The 17,276-nt window shown below is 41.6% G+C and overlaps 1 protein-coding gene across 1 annotated transcript in view; it reads right to left on the minus strand.

The window, feature by feature from the left end:
• Positions 1 to 17,276, minus strand: part of Plch1 (phospholipase C eta 1) — a 201,507-nt gene that overhangs the window by 76,180 nt on the left and 108,051 nt on the right. The window contains exon 3 of the mRNA XM_060378383.1: positions 2,176 to 2,322. Within this exon, the coding sequence (XP_060234366.1) occupies positions 2,176 to 2,322 (147 nt within the window). The remainder of the gene's footprint in view (positions 1 to 2,175; positions 2,323 to 17,276) is intronic.

The following is a 17,276-nucleotide window of genomic DNA, read 5'->3' on the forward strand; positions in this document are numbered from 1 at the left end:
TGGGAGCATTCTTGACAATGTCTTCCCAAGGCAATCATTTATATAGTATGATGAGATTTATAGGAAAGAAACAATGGTGCCTATTAGGGCAAGAAGACTGGTAGAAAAGGTGGCTAATAAATACTACAAATTTATTTCATGTGTTTATATAGGGAAATATAAAAAAAACATTTACAATCAGATGTTATTTTGCAGAATATATAAGATGGTTAGAAAATTAAAAGAAAGTAGCACAGATTAATGTGACTCCCTTGGGAAACATAGAGGCAGTGCAGCCTAGAAATGTGGGAAGGAACAAGGTAGATCGCCAGAGGAGGGGCCAAGATAGACAGAAACACCAGGGCCACAGCTAGGAGGCTGTCTTAAAATGCTCAGGAGGCAGAATAGTGAGAGGTATAGTTGGAGAGATAGACAAAGGCTTAGAGAAGCTGGGATAACAGGCAGAGAATTACATTATTCAGGAAGCAGATGATAAACACATAGACAATTAAGAATTGTAACAGAGAAGTATCTGTCCGTGTTTTTTGTCCAAGTATTTGTCCACTATTTTTTTGTCCACGTTGGATGTTTACTTTAAAGAAAGAATCTGAGATGTTCCATAAGCTACTAACTGCCATCTACCTTCTCCATCATTCTGCCCCAAGGTCCAGGTCCTGGTTGTACCTCGGTATCAAGTCATTCCCTGCATGACTCACAGGGAAATCAACTGATGTTCAGCCCCAGGACAAGTCCTGGCAGACCTGAGCCAATGGAAGGAGGAGGAAAAGGAGGGAGAGGAGGAGAAAGAGATAGTCCCTATCTATTTTTTCATTTTTATTTTGTGGCTCAGAGTAGCTGAAGTCTTGTTACTATTGCCTTGATTGCAATGTCAGCACCAAAGACAGAGCCTACAGCAATGCAGAGAATAAAATAAAAAACAAAATTTATCGTGGCTGGTCCCAAGTTTCTTGTTAAAGGGCATAAGATACTTATGTTTAATGTAACATTATACTTTAGAAAAATTCTTCTGTTTCTGATGGAGACAGAAGAGCCTAGTAAAAACGAAGGTGCATTAGGAGGCTCTGGAAAAGGCTACCAGAAAAGTACAGAGATTTTCAACCAGTGACATTAATGTGAAACCAGAAGGAATGAGTGGATGAGAGCGACTACAGGGGATTCAACACAAACTTGGTGCTAAATCCAGAAGGTATGAGTTACAGTGCCAGCAGGTTTGATTAAGACACACCCAGATACCAGGAACAACATCATTGCTGAGCATGTCTAGGAGAGTTAATATGAAAAAAATTGGCATTTGAATAAATGGCCTGAATAAGAAAGAGCCATGCTCACCCAGTGGGAGTGATCATTATCCAATCGACAACAGCCCAGACGGAACAAAAAGGCAGGAAATAAAAGGAAACTTTCTCCCTCCTGGAGCTAGTACACTCATCTCCTTCTGCCCAAATTTTGTGGTCTTGAGCCCTTGGACTATGGGATTTGAATCTACAGCACCAAGGGAGCTCAGGCCTTCACCCTAGAACTGACTGTTACACTGTCCCCTCCCTTGGCTGCAGTCCCTGAGACTTAGACTGAGCCACGCCACTGAGTTCTGTTGTTCTCTAGCAGGCACTGGGCAACATATATCATGACACTGCTTAACCTCCATAAACACATGAGTCATTTCCCCTGCTAAATCTCATCTACCTGTGTCTACCCAAGTAGTTATCTCTCTACGTGTTCTGTTTCTCTAGAGCAATTCTGTTCATAGAGATAGCTCAAGTGGGAGGAAGAAACTTGAACCGTTTAAAAACTGTTTTTAATTCATGAATCAGTTGATTGCTTGGAAGATAGCAACAGACTTTAAAGTCCATTGGATTTCTAATATTCCTTACCTTTTTTTAGGAAAAAGTCTCAAGCTATGAAACGTGATATCCTAAATAAAAATAAAACACGATGTATCTCCAACATAAGGGAAATATTAGCATTTTAGTATTTGTGGACAAGAAAGCCTTCACAGATTTCCATTCCCCAAAGATCATGGTTTATTTATTGTTTTATACTCAACAGACCCCAAAACTTGCAAAAGTATGACAATTCCACAATCACAAAGCTTCCACAGAGCGTACTCCATACTTCCCATGTTTTTCCATGCAAAACTATGTCAATCAGAGGTAAGAATTCAAAGGTTGGTTTTACTTTTTGCCTTCTCACTCTTCCGAGAGGGTCGCCATCGGAGGCGGGTCCGGTGCTCATCCAGGTAGAAGAGGCGAACGAGCCCTTTGGTGCCACGCTTCAGCTTGATCATCTGTGTCCCGGACTGCATTACACTCATGCATCTTTCAACTGCAAGAGAGGAGAGTATAGTCAGCTGCGGCTGCGCACAACGCAAGTGCATGCTGACATGCGGAGCTCACAGTCAAAGGAACTTCTGATTCGTTCTGAGACCCCAAGGATCAGCCGACACATGTGGCAGAGGTAACCTGAGAAGAGACTTGCCAAGGAATAGATTCATCAAGCTTAATTAAGACAGCAAAAAGCCTTATGATAAAAGTAAAATCTTACTGTAACCTAGGTTGTCCTGGAACTCCCTGTAGAGCTCATGGTGGCCCTAAACTCACAGCGACCCTCTTTCCTCAGTCTCCTAAGTCCTAGGATCACACATAGGAGTAGCCAGTCGGCTTGAATAATAATTATGGTTGTCGCCATCATTTTCAGTGCAAGGGCCTTGTTCATGTCAAGTGAACACTCTACCATTGAGTTAAAACCCTGTCTCTTTCCAAAATAAATTCTATCTCCAGATAAATAATGTATTGCTATCGCACAAATCTACCTTTTGTTTTTTTCTGTCTGTCTGTATAAGCCTAATGATGGCCTGACACCTGGATTTGTATTTCTAAAGAAAGTTTTCAAACATGAAATCTTGTGAGTTTTAATAAAACCAGATGTATAAATACAACCAATGAAAGCGCTTTAAAATGCAACCCAAAGAAACAGGATTATCACAAGACCCTTGGTTAAAGCTGGCCGATGATTCCATGTGCATTCGTGTTATATTTTTGTGGGTTTGGTAAGTTGAATACATGTTTTACGTAGGTGGAAAACACATTTTCACAATTATTAGTGCATGTAAGGTGCTGAGATTTTTCCATCTAGAGGAAAACTTGATAAGTGAATTTAAGTAGTATTTAATCGCTGTCTGTCCATACTCAAGCTCTTATTTACACCTGCTGTGCTCTAAGATCAATTTCCCCAGAAGCAGACATATGTTCGTTTACCCATTTCCCCTGGCTCAGCAAGGCTGTCCAAGTTTTTCTTTAGAAACACTCCTCACAGATTTAGTCCATCTTTGGTAGCTTGTCAATCACCCCATCCAGGAATGGCCACCTAACTTAAGCTTAGAGCAAATGGACTTTCTCCGAAGAAACTCGAACCTGGAGTGGATGATTGACTAAAATGGCCTGGGTCATTTCGACAACCAGGCTCTAAAGTATGCCCCTGATTGGTCTCCCCAAGATGCCACAGCTGGCACATTTCTTGCTCTAAGAATGACAAGGGGCTACAGCATCCTCCAACTTCTGCAAGTTTTCCGATATCCTTCAAAATATTCCTTTTCATCGTATCAGCCAGAAACAGACTACTTGACATATCTAGCTGAGTCCTTGCCTTATCAAACAGGTGCTGTGAGAAGCAGATTATTTTAAATGGTAGGCAAACTTCAGCAATGTCAAACCTGAGCGCTTGGGGGTAGAGAGCAGAGAGTCTTTACTGGGAAAAATGATCTAATTCAACAGTTTTGGTACACTCAACATGTACAGGATCCCCATTAGAGGTAATGTCAACATACCCAACTTAACCTAATGGAATCACACCTAGAAAGAATCTAGAAAGAATAACATAAAATTATAGTTGGGGGATTCAATGGTGGGAGAAGATGCAGTAATAAAAACAATGTTTAAGAAAGCTGGACATGGAGATATAGCTCGGAATACAGGGCCCTGAATACTTCCTCAAAGACAGGGAAGGATGAAGGGAGCGGAGAAGAATACGAGAAAGAAAAGGAAAACAAACACAGAAACTTAAACTGCACGCCACAGAACAAAACACAAAACCTGCGTTTTGCGTTCACAAAAGTCAGTGAGGTCTACCTCTCAGCAAGAGCCATTTATACTAACATTGAAAGCTAAAAAACTGAATTGTTTTTTTTTTAACTCTTCAAGATTTTTATTTTTGGTGTTTAACTGGTTATACACATATTTCTGACCTGGCTTTCGATTTAATCCCTGAAACAAGGCTTGTATAAGAAGCCAGTTCCACTCAGGAGCCACTATCAACACACAGCCAAGTTACAACATTTATATCATAGCTGGCATCCAAAGAAAAGATATCCCAAAGGAAAGAAAAGATATTAATCTAGAAATGTTAAGAAATTCAAGCCACACAAAACTCAAAAACTATTAAAAATTTTAATAGCATTTCTGTACCCACCTGTGTTGAGACTAGAAAATGCAATTAAATCTGTATTGATAAAATAATTCACTTATTTAGCATGTTTACCTAATTGTAACAATATGGCACCCCTGAAAATCTAATGTTCTTTTATCAATGAGGTACTTTGTTAGTTAGGAAACCAAAAGCCAATTCTGCTGCCTCCCAAAGGCAGCCATCTTCAGTAATTTGCTCAGTAGTGAGTTGTAGCAAACCCCTTGCTTATTTACATGCCATGATTTGATACATTTTTCAATTCATCTGTGTGTTCCTCTGGCAGTAGTAATGGACTGTAAAGCTACCTCAAAGTGCAAAATGATGATACCTGCACAAAAGAAGACTGCATGACAACATTTCAGACAGAAGAACATATTTTTAAATTACTGGGATGTGTAACACCGGCTTTTGTTTTGCTGGAGGAGACATGCCCCAGCTTGAAGACCTGGTGAAATTGCCTTAGCTCTAGGGTTTTTCAGAAAGCATGTGAGGATGGGTATTGACTAAAGAACTCACATTTTGGCTCATGTTCTGCAAGCTTTTGGTTTATTTAGCCAGGTGACTGTGGTAGTGTGGACAGAAGGGGCCACATGGTTGAAGGCAAGGTTCTGAAACAACCTCTGGCTTTGGGTATAGAGAGAATGGCATATCCATGCTAGTGAGTTTCTCTACAGTACCATAGATCTTTGGCTGGGACTTTTGGATTTTACCTCGGTTCACATGCTGACCACTTCACACCAGGAATTCAAGATAGCTTCAACACACCCACCTTAACCTAGTGGCATCAAGAAAGAATCACACAAGAGAAGTGAGCATTTCAGAGAACTCAAGATAGAGCCATCAAGTCAAAGCAACCAGCACAGACTGAGAAGTGTGGAAGTCACTGACAGCAGTGACACTGAGCACAGATCATGTCCTAAATAGAGGTTCCTGGAAGAAAGTCCTGTCCTGAGCACAGAGCTTTCATGAAACAAAGCGAAGATGGAAGAGGCATTTCCTTTAACCATCCAAATTTCACCATCACGAAACACTCGGGAAGATGTTTATTAACCTTATTTAGAACTATAGCTGTGAACCTCGGTGGCATCTGCCCTAAGATGAACTGCAGCACCACTCTGCCACCTACTGCTCTGGCATATGACGTCACTAAGCTGCTCATGTGCCTCGGGCCACTTTCTTTATACGATGTATAGTCATAACATTTGCCTCTCAAACTATGATGAGGACCAAATGAGCCGAATTGTGAGAGCAGTTCTGAAAACACTGCCTCGCACATTATAAACACAGCAAGTGGAAACCTTCATTTGAAGTGTGAACGTTTCATGTCCTAACTCTCAACATGAGGGTATTTGGAGATGGGGGCTTTAAGAGACCATTGGGCAAATGAGCTCTTGGGAGTAATGGAATTTGTGTTCTCCAAAGAAGAGTGCTTTCCCTTCAACTCTTTCCATCCCTCCTCACCACTCCTTCCCTTTCTCTTTGTCATAGAAAAGAGACTGCTGGCCAGCCAGGAAAAGAACCTTGCCATGTAGCTAATTTGTGGAAACATTTCTTTTTTTTTTTTTTTTCAATGCAGTTTATTCAGGAACCTTGAACAATCCTCGGACCCTGGGGAAAGCCAGCCCACAGCTTAAATAGCCTCTGGGTAGCCAACCCAGGCGTGCTATGTGGGCAATGCAGATAGGTCCACATACATGGAAGCAAGCCAGATCCTCAGCCTTAGCCAAATGTGGAATTGTTCCTGACAGAGAGCACTTACCATCGGGAAGGTGGAAGGTGGAAACCAGCTCCATCTTTAAGGCATAGCATTCCGCAGCTCTCTACAGTTCCCCCTTTTTGTTTTAGACGCATCAGGCAAGAGTAGAGGTCTGATCTCTGATAATAGAAATAAATTGGGACTTTGTACAGATGTTCATTTAGGTGTCATCCACCCAAAGAGCATCAGACCCGTCCAATACCTTTTTCTCAGAGGCAGGACCTGGGGTATCAACCCGCATGCAATCAGACATGCTCTTCTCTGGGTCCAAAGTGGCTGACCCTGAGTGCAGTGCTTAGCCTCGCATCCTGAGCGTAACATTTTAGCTTTTTATGGTATCCAAACATGCTTGGGGCGAATGTCCTGCTTCAATGGCTGTAAAGGCCTGAATGATCATGGCTGCATCACACTGTTGTGAGACTCTAATCTTGCATATATACCACAGGCAAACCAAGGAGACCAACACCAGAAGGCCTGCTAACGCTCCCATGCCCGCCCATTCCTTCAGATGATTCATGGCTGCAGCAATCCATGATGATAATCCTGTGGCTAGTCCTGCGTACACTCTGGTAGAATTTACTGTGACAATGGCCACTCTCAGCTGCTCCATTGTAGTATCGAATTCTCCAGTCCAATTACCTAAAATATAGCTCGACAATTGTTTAGACAGATTTGCAGCACAGGAAAAATTCTCATGTTATATGCTAGTGACTCAAAGTCCAGCATATTTTCATTGACAGCCAAGTTGAGCGATTTGCCATAGGGTATCAATTTGCTCCTGTACGAGGTCAATCCACACCAACAGCACAGGCTCTAAGAGCAACAGTCAATAAATGGGACCTCATGAAACTGAAAAGCTTCTGTAAAGCAAAGGACACCGTCATCAAAACAAAGCGACCACCTACAGATTGGGAAAGAATCTTCACCAACCCTTTATCTGACAGAGGACTCATATCCAGTATATATAAAGAACTAAAGAAGCTGAAAAGCAGCAAACCAAGTAATCCACTTAAAAAATGGGGAACAGAGCTAAACAGAGAATTCTCTGTAGAGGAATACCGAATGGCAGAGAAGCACTTAAAGAAATGCTCAACCTCACTAGCCATTAGGGAAATGCAAATCAAAACAACCCTGAGATTTCACCTTACACCCATGAGAACGGCCAAGATCAAAAACTCAAGTGACAACACATGCTGGAGAGGTTGTGGAGAAAGGGGAACCCTTCTCCACTGCTGGTGGGAATGTAAACTGGTACAACCACTCTGGAAATCAATATGGCGCTTTCTCAGACAACTAGGAATAGCGCTTCCTCAAGATCCAGCCATACCACTACTGGGCATATATCCAAAAGAGGCTCAAGTACACAAAAAGGACATTTGCTCAACCATGTTTGTAGCAGCTTTATTTGTAATAGCCAGAATCTGGAAACAACCCAGATGCCCCTCAAATGAAGAATGGATGCAGAAATTGTGGTACATCTACACAATGGAATATTACTCAGCAATGAAAAGTAAGGAAATCATGAAATTCGCAGGTAAATGGTGGGATCTGGAAAGGATCATCCTGAGTGAGTTGTCCCAGAAGCAAAAAGACACACATGGTATATACTCACTCATCTAGACATACAACATAGGACAAACCCACTAAAACCTGTGCATCTAAAGAAACTAAGCAAGAGAGAGGACCCTAACTAAAATGTCCAATCCCCATCCGGAAAGGCAAAGAGGATGGACATCAGAAGAAGAAGAAAACAGGAAACATTTCTTTACTACAGAGAGCCTTGTAAGTTAAGGTAACTTACTAAACCCACAAGGCCTTTTTCCCCCAAGATGTGCAGAAAATCATCATCATCATCATCATCATCATCATCATCATCATCACCACCACCACAGGGAAGAGAAGCGGCCAGCACGTTGTTCTGGTTGATCTGGTGATAACTGCTTTGAGTCCTCAGCCACGCTGGGTGGACTTTACAGTGAATCAGCTGCCTTTGAGTCACTAATACTCCGGAAACTAACCTCAATAAACACATTGGTTCGCCACACTACATTTGGTTCAAAGTGTTTCTTTGTTCTGTTGTCGGTGCCCTATCTGTGATGGACAGATGTCTGTTGACAACCCCCAAGGAAATGTCACACAAAATCTCACCAGGAACTTATCAGTTCATCTTAGACTTTGCAGCTCCAGCCCTGTAAGAAATAAGATTCTGTGCTTTAAGCCATTAAGTCTGTGGCATTTTGTTACAGTCTCTGAGCTAAAGCATAATCAACTGTCTTTAAAATCTTTCAACACAAAGGTCATGACAGAATTAAAACAGCAACACTGTGCATGCCATAAAAAAGTAGACTAGGAGAAGTGAGGTCTTGGACAGCATCAATGAAGACTTAGTGGCAGGAAAGGGTCAAGAGTACCCAACCTTTGGCAGAGGAACTCAGAAGACAGTTGGCAGATAAGGTCTTCTGCATGCTGGGTAAAAAGACTAGGTTATAGGATATGGGGTGGTGGTAGGATGAGATTTTGATTCATTGGCAACAGTCGTCAGCTATTCATGAGGGAAAAATAGCCAGATTCAGACATAATTCAATTCAGAAGCCTGTCTCTTTGGATATAGCTAACACATTGTTTAAACCAGAGTAAAAATTCAATTTAATTTAATTACTATCCCAATCTCACACCTAAGGGTGAGCACTGCCTGGGTATCTGACTCAGTACCCACTACTATCTTCGTACCACTTAGTTGCTATTGTATAGGTGAGACATACACATACACACCACAAAGTGCGTGAAAGAGGGCTCGTGTGGTAAAGCCTTGGTTGCCAGTATCTAACAATAACTGGGGTGACTGGTGGAACCTATGAGAGGAGAGGCCTAGCAGGTCATTGAGGTCATGCCCCTGATGTGGTCTGTAGGTCTCCATCTCTTCCTTTACACTCCATGACTTGTGGTGCGTGCAGCTTTGCTCTGCTGCACGTGGCTGCCATGACATGTCCCAGGCCCAAAACAATGAGCCAACCAACCATGGGCTGACACCCCCAAACCTGTCTGTGAAGGTTATCCCCACCACCTTTGGAGAATGTTTGTCTTCTGCACTCGCTGCCCCTTCTTTCTTCCTCCCTTTCTGTCCTAAAAGGAGACCGCTGTGGCCATGCCAACTCCACACACAGGAAAAGCACTGGGATTCAAGAGCAGAGTCAGTTACTTCAGCTAACAAACGTACCTTTCCCCTTAGCAATTATCACCCAGATAAACGCAACATTCTGGAAAGCTGAATCTACTCTCTCAATAAGGGGTGTACTGGCTTAGTCTGTTGTTCATTTAGCTTTGCATTTACCTACTCAGCCTTGGATATCCCATGAGCTAAGGATTCATGTCATCTGCTGTGGTGGACCTACACATATAAGGTACTTCCCCATAAGAGTCTGAATAACATAAGACTTAAAATGCTTGTGTCTCTGCTCTCTGCTGCCTCCATAATTGCTCCCTATCACGAGAAAAGTAATTTGATTAATTAAGTGGAAGAAATGGTCCAGTGAAATCTAAGAGACATGGAGTCCATCTCTGTTTTCCTCAAACCTGACAGGTGCAAAGCTAAGCAATTAAGAAACACTCAAGTCATTACTTGTAACACATCACTGTGAGCAAAAGTTACCAAGAATGAAGACAAACTACTCCCCCATTCTTATGAAAATTCTGTGTGTGTGGCATAAGCCAATCTTCATGCTCTGCTCTTGGTACAGATGGGGTACAACAGTTACTACCCTTCTTAAAAGTCAATTTCCACCCATGCTATGTTGAAAGAGGATTTAAAAGACTTGGGGGGGGGCAGGAGATATGGCTAAAAATTAAGAGCACTTGCTGCTTGCTCTTCCGTAGGACCTAAGTTTGGATCCTGGCACCCCTGTCAGGCAGCTCATAACTGCCAATGACTCCAGTACCAAGTACCAAGATCCTGTTCTGGTTTCTGAAGGCACATGAACACAAGCAGCTGACACACTACACATACATAAAAATAAAATAGATCATAAAGTAAGACAGAATGAAAAAGGGAGAGAAAGGGGTAAGAGGGAGGGGGAGAAGTAGCGGGAGAATGCACAAAAAGAAGGGAGGGGAAGCAAGAGAAAGGAAAGAAAGAAAGGCTTCACTAAAGGTAAACAAGGGCTGCAGCCTCCCTGAGTATTCTTACAGTGCTGAGACTCCCCACAAATGGCTGCAGAGAGACTATAAATTTAGGCAGCTCCCAATGTATGCTAAAATCCCTTTGATCCTACACAGTACAGCTTTAGTCTGCTTAGGAAACAAGTTTGTTTGACTACAATCCAGGAACATGCAAGAATATTGAAAGAAAAATGCCTGCAGTTCCTTGCAACAAGAACACTTTTATCTGCTAAATTCCATACGCATAAATTTCCTCTTCCAGTTGTAATCCATTTGGCACCTTGCTTTTGCATTTGTATCATAAAGCAGTTTTCCACATTTCTACAGACTCTAAAATTGTCATCTTAACAGCTGCCTACCAGTTGCATAAATATTTAAAGAGCAGAACATATGAGTTGAGGATTATCTGAACTTTATTACATAATTAAGAGTTTTTAAACTCATAACAAAGTCTCAGCTATAAAATGAAAAGCATAATAATCTTTTAAAGCATTAAATAAATCCTGGATGGAACAATTAGTTTAAAATATACAGCATATCCCTAAGGGTTATTAATTCTCCAAATCCCACAGCAGAAGGTGTTATAAATATGTAAGTAAATAAATAAACAAATACTACTTCTAGCCAGGTGTGGTGGTGCATGCCTGTAACCCTAGCAATTGGGCCTCATGGTAAGACTTTGTCTTGAACAATAATAAATATTCCATTTGTACTGCCTATATCATATCCCTCCCCCCACGGCTTAAAGGCTTTCATGGAAGAGGAGGCAGGAAGACTATAAGAGCCAAGGATGAAGTGACATCAAGGAAATAGTGTTTAGCAGACACAACACGGCAGTTTCACACATGTACTCACAGTAACTGTGAAAGCATGCACAAGACCTGCACAAGCTACACAAAACTCCAGAAGAGGGAACCACGAAGTCTGCCTCTAGCCTAGGAGCTATTGGCATTTGAGACTTAGTTTTCTTTAGCGGTGTGACTTCCTGTATGTTAGCCACACTTTAGGGCAGGCCCCACACCCAAGAGTAGTATAGTAGGCTCCTACAAACTGGACTCAAAGGGTTAGTGAGGTGGAGGGTGGCTGCAGGAGGAGTTGGGGGAAGGGAATGAACATGATCAAAATGCACAGTATGAGATTCTCAAAGAATAAAAACAGTACTTAAAAAAAAAACCCAAATGTGATTGGTGTGAAGTAAAAGATTAGAGGGCTGCAGAAATAGGGAGCCTCAGCTGTTCGAGCATGTACTTGGTAGAATGCTGGGCAAGGGTAGGGGCTTACAAAAATGAAGCCTATATGAAAAAGCTATGTGGGAACCTATGATCTTGTACCTCAACTAAAGATATATAGTAACAGGAGAAGGCAAAACATGTTATGAAACAACAGGAAGAGATACTGAGAACTGGGCAAAGAAGGAATGAGAAGCGGATTAACTGAACATAAAGACGTATAAAGCAGCCTTATGAAAACTCACTAGTCTGTAAGCTAATTAAAAACATTTTTTTAAAAGAAGTTTGAACAGTGGTACCCCACATGGGTGAACAATGCTGTTCTCAGAAGGCATGAATTATAAATGAAAAAAGTCTAAGTTCCAGGCATGGGCTGGCTACTTTCTACAAATTATTGGTTGAGGGGCGGTTCCAGGGGCAACCAAAAAACCACTAAAGACACCACAGGATACAGAGAAATCAATCTGGAACGAGGCAGAAGTCTCTCTCCCTGCTGGCTAGCTTTCATAACCCTAGAAGACACTATGTAGGATCCTCATGGAAAGACATAACTGGTCTTACCTAGCACTTGACCTTCATGCCACAATTTGGACCTCCAAAGGTACTCACCAGTGCAATGATGACAAGACTGTTCATGGGGGTAACCAATGGTGGTCTTGGCTAGATTTGAATGTTACTCCACAAAACGGAAACAATGCTTGATACCATAAATGTGGCCAAAACCCTTAGTGAGAGAGGTTGTAGATCTTAGCTGGTGGTGGGGTAGAGTGGGGTATTTACTGTTGTTTTGCTAAGTACTATGTTGTCAAAATGCCTTCTGGATATTTATGTTTATATCCATAGATTTGTGCTGCTTTCACCCTTGGTCAGAGAAATTTATTACAGTGGGTACTCATTAACACAGAGACTCATAAACTGGTCCAAGTATTGAAAAGAAAAAACTCTGAGTGCTCAGCCGTAGATGGACTATCCATATCCAACCAACCAGACCCCAAGGCTCACAGAACATAGCAGAAAGAATTGAGAGCAAGAGGATGCGGAAGTGTACAATGAAATGTCTTCTGGACAGGCCACAGCTGTTGCATTTACACATGCCTAGCAGCTGTAATGACTCTCATACAACATAATGTCATTTAAAAGCCCCAGCATGGGCCCAGATTTCTTGATTCTGTTGCTCTCCTTGTAGAGCTCCTGTCCCCTCCAGGTCTTTCTATCTCCCCCTTCTTTCATAGGATTCCCTGCACTCTGCCCAAAGTTTGGCTATGATTCTCAGCATCTGCTTTGATACCTTGCTGTGTAAAGTCTTTCAGAGGCCCTCTGTGGTAGGCTCCTGTTCTGTTTCCTGTTTTCTCCCTCTTCTGATGTCTGTCCCATTTGCCTTTCTGAGTGAGGATTGATCATCTTACCAAGGGTCCTCCTTCTTGCTTAGCTTCTTTAGGTGTACAGATTTTAGTATGTTTATTCTATATTATATATCTAATATCCACTTATAAGTGAGTATATACTGTGTGTGTCTTTCTGCTTCTGGGATACCTCACCCAGAATGATCTTTTCTAGTTCCTACCATTTGCCTGCAAATTTCATGATTTCCTTGTTTTTAATTGCTGAGTAGTATCCCATTGTGCAAATGTACCACAATTTCTGTATTCATTCCTCAGTTGAGGGACATGTGGGCTATTTCCAGGTCACATAGATCACACTAAAGTCTTCCATTGGCACGTAGGGTTAAGTGATCCTGAACAGAGGGCTTTTTGGATAAATATCATGTATATAATAGAGCACTGTGTAAAAGTATAAGAGTCAAGAAATATGTTTGTATCGTTAGAGTTGTATAATATCTACTCATTGTTAGAAGAGAGAAACACAACAAGCTTAAGCTGTCTGTAAGTAAGGGAATCCAGTAGCAAAGAAGTGATCCTCTGTTAGTATCCTACATATTTAAAATTAAAATTAAGTCAGTAAGAAGAGAAAGGTGAAATAAAAGTAAATACGTACTTACGCACATACAGAGAAAAGTCAACACATCTACAGCCCTGTATATTTGCATGTTTATGAACTTATACATATGTCCTATCTCTGTTCTTTGCCAAAAGGCAAAGTCACCTCTGTTCCAATGGTCACCTTCAGACAAATCTGCACACACACAAGATCATGACCCTATTTCTTATAAACAGAACATGGAACTACATTAGCAGACAGAAAATAAGCAGCAACAACAAGAACAAGAGAAATCCCAGTCTTTTGCAAGAGAATCTCTCCAGCCAAAAAGCACATGAAAAATGAGTTGATTTCTTGCCAAGTTTCACAGATTAGAGTAAATCTCGGTCACTGAAAGAGATCGGCTACTGAAAACAATTTCATTTCCATGCAAAAACATCCCCAAAAAGGAAAGAAAAGGGAGATTCCCTAAAGTCGTTGCAAAGGAAATAGAAGGCTTATTTGTAGAATCCTCAGCACCAACCAAAACCCTGTTCTGGCAAGGAAGGCGCTGGGCAGTGGGGTTCACGGGTACTGCGGCAGCTGCCCACAGGGAAAGGAGTCAAGAGAAGGGCAAGAGGGCTCTGTCACTAACTGGATGCGTGATTTTTACAGGAGGTCATAGAGTGGCCTTTCTTGAATTTAAAAGAGCATTTTCCTATAAAACAGCTGAGGTCTTTGTGTAAATGTTATTTTCTTTCAATCAAAATTCCAGGGTTTCTGAAAAGCTTCTAGAATGAGTATGTGGGGGTGGGGACAGGGTGCTGCCATTTGGATGTCTTAGTAGAGTCTGAATTTTAAAAACTAATTTTATATATGAAATACAGTAGCTCTTCACAGGGAATGGCTTCATTTTGAGAGCTAGCCCTTGTCATTCACAGGCCTTCAAGTCTAACAGCCTAGGAATACCTGAATGTACAACAGCCATGAGCTCAGCTCAAGGCAAGAGTCTTCCTAGTGAACAGCAAACATTGTGACGTTCAATGATCTCCATCTGTCCTTCACCCACACACGCACACCCTGCACTGGCCTAGTCACTCCTATGGAGAAGATAAGGTTGTTCTAAAGCCTTTTATAACCTAATTGGTCATCAATAATATCGCAGAATTTGTCTGAAAGCCTGTATGAATGTTGCAAGTAGATAAACACGTGAGATTTAGGTCAAAGAAATAAATTAGTAAGTAAATCTTAAAATGGCATAACGTTTTCTGTTTACTTTATGAAAGCCTTTCACCTAATATTTTCTGTCTTAATTAAGTCTATTTTATATGCAGTAATTGTTCTGTTCCAAGATTTGTAGCCCTGAGAAGCAAATGAAATACTAATCAGAATTCATTACAATATAATTTCGCTAGTTTTATTTAATGTTGTTCCATGGAAAAAAATAGATAAAAATTATAAACATTACATTTAGTTCTATGTAACAAGTAAAGAGTTTTCTATTTAAATACAAGATCAGAAGTGACCCAATTATATGGTTTTTAATAAATGCCACTTTTAAAAAAAACCACAGAGCCTATTTTACCATTGTTAGGTGATACAGCATTTTTCTAGATATTTGAGGACAAAATTCTTTTTTTTTTTTTTCAATGCAGTTTATTCAGGAACATTGAACAATCCTCGGACCCCGGGGAAAGCCAGCCCACAGCTTAAATAGCCTCTGGGTAGCCAACTCAGGCGTGCCACGGGGGCAATGCAGATAGGTCCACATACATGGAAGCAAGCCAGATCCTCGGCCTTAGCCAAATGTGGAGTTGTTCGTGACAGAGAGCACTCACCATCGGGAAGGTGGAAGGCGGAAACCAGCTCCATTTTTAAGGCATAGCATTCCGCAGCTCTCTACAGTTCCCCCTTTTTGTTTTAGACGCATCAGGCAAGAGTAGAGGTCTGATCTCTGATAATAGAAATAAATTGGGACTTTGTACAGATGTTCATTTAGGTGTCATCCACCCAAAAAGCATCAGACCGTCCGATACCTTTTTCTCAGAGGCGGGACCTGGGGCATCAACCCGCATGCAATCAGACATGCTCTTCTCTGGGTCCAAAGTGGCTGACCCTGAGTGCAGTGCTTAGCCTCGCATCCTGAGCGTATCATTTTAGCTTTTTATGGTATCCAACCATGCTTGGGGAGAATGTCCTGCTTCAATGGCTGTAAAGGCCTGAATGATCATGGCTGCATCACACTGTTGTGAGACTCTAATCTCTAAAGAGAACATACAAGTGATCAGTAAATTGCCAAAAATATGTTCAACATTCTTTCTTAGCCATCAGCAAAATGTAGATGAAAACTGCTATGAGATTCCACTTCACCACAATAAATACTGGCCTTTGCATATAAAGAACATTACCATCTAACAACATTCATTCATCTTTCTCACACTTACTCTGTGTACAAATATCACAGAGAGACATTCTTGAATACTCGAGCCACAGCGCATGCCAATCAAATCAGCATCTCCTGGGATAGGCCTGAGCATCTGATATGTTTGCAGGCTGCATTAAGCTTTGTAGAGGTCTTCTATGCATCCAGAGTTATGTGCTGCATCACTTATTCCTTATGAAACCTCAATGATGTTAGTAGAGGTCAGCCCCCTCCATTTGCAATAGCAGAAACAAACTCTTAAGTCGTGAAGAACTTGTCTGACAAGCCAAGAAACACCCGTGACAAAGGCTGCAGTCAGGTCACTTGAGTCCCACAATGGTGGTCCTTCCTTCGTACCACATAGAAGATCCACTTTGAAGACCACTATACCACTAACTGGCTAATGACTGTCCAGTTTCTCCAGCAGTATTATTCCAATATCTGACTTCCTAGAAGAAAGGGGGTTTAATAGCGTTCCATAACACTCAAGGCCCAGCTTTTATATATTAAAGGATGGTAGCTGTAGTAGTTTAAATGTCGCCCATAAATGTATCTGAATACTTGGTCCCTAGCTGGTGGCACTATGTGGGGAGGTTTAGAGGGATCTCTCCAGTTGCTACTCCAGCTGCCATGCCTGCCACTCCCCTGCCTTGATGGACACTTGTCTCTCTAGAACCATACGCCCAAACTAACTCTTCTATAATTTGTCTTATTAATACAGTATTGTTATCACCTTATTGACATGATGAGATAAAGTATGTAAACATTACAAACAGCATGGGGATGAGATGAGGAGAAAAGTACAGTAAGTAATATGGAGCGTGCTAAATATGATGACTTACGCCTATAATTCCAGTTACTTAGGAGATTGAGGCTAGAAGATAGCAAGGTTAAGATGAATCTGTGCTACATAGGGAGACCCTAACTCAGGTAAGAGAAAGAAAAATGACTTCAGTAGGAGAGGATAACTGTGGACACCTGAGGACAGAGGATCTGAGCCTGACTTCTGAGGAACAGAGAATGCTTAATGTCTTCTTTGCTCTCTGGCTCTCCGCACACTTCTTTCTCCACAGTTAGATTCTGCCAGTGGCAGCTGTGATTATACTATAAGAACTCTGTCACCGTATTTAAAAGTTCTTTACACCTAGAAGCTGGTGAGAGCCTATCAGTTAAGAGCGTTGGTGGCTCTTCCAGAGGACACAAGTCTAATTCCCAGTACCCATGTGTCAGCCATCAGCAAGTACAGTTCCTGGGATCAAAAGCCCTATTCTGGCCGCTGTAAGCACTGCATGCATGTTTCATGTGGACATATTGACAGGCAAAACACATAAAATAT

The sequence above is a fragment of the Meriones unguiculatus genome, chromosome 2, assembly GCF_030254825.1.
Source record: "Meriones unguiculatus strain TT.TT164.6M chromosome 2, Bangor_MerUng_6.1, whole genome shotgun sequence".
NCBI lineage: Eukaryota > Metazoa > Chordata > Mammalia > Rodentia > Muridae > Meriones > Meriones unguiculatus.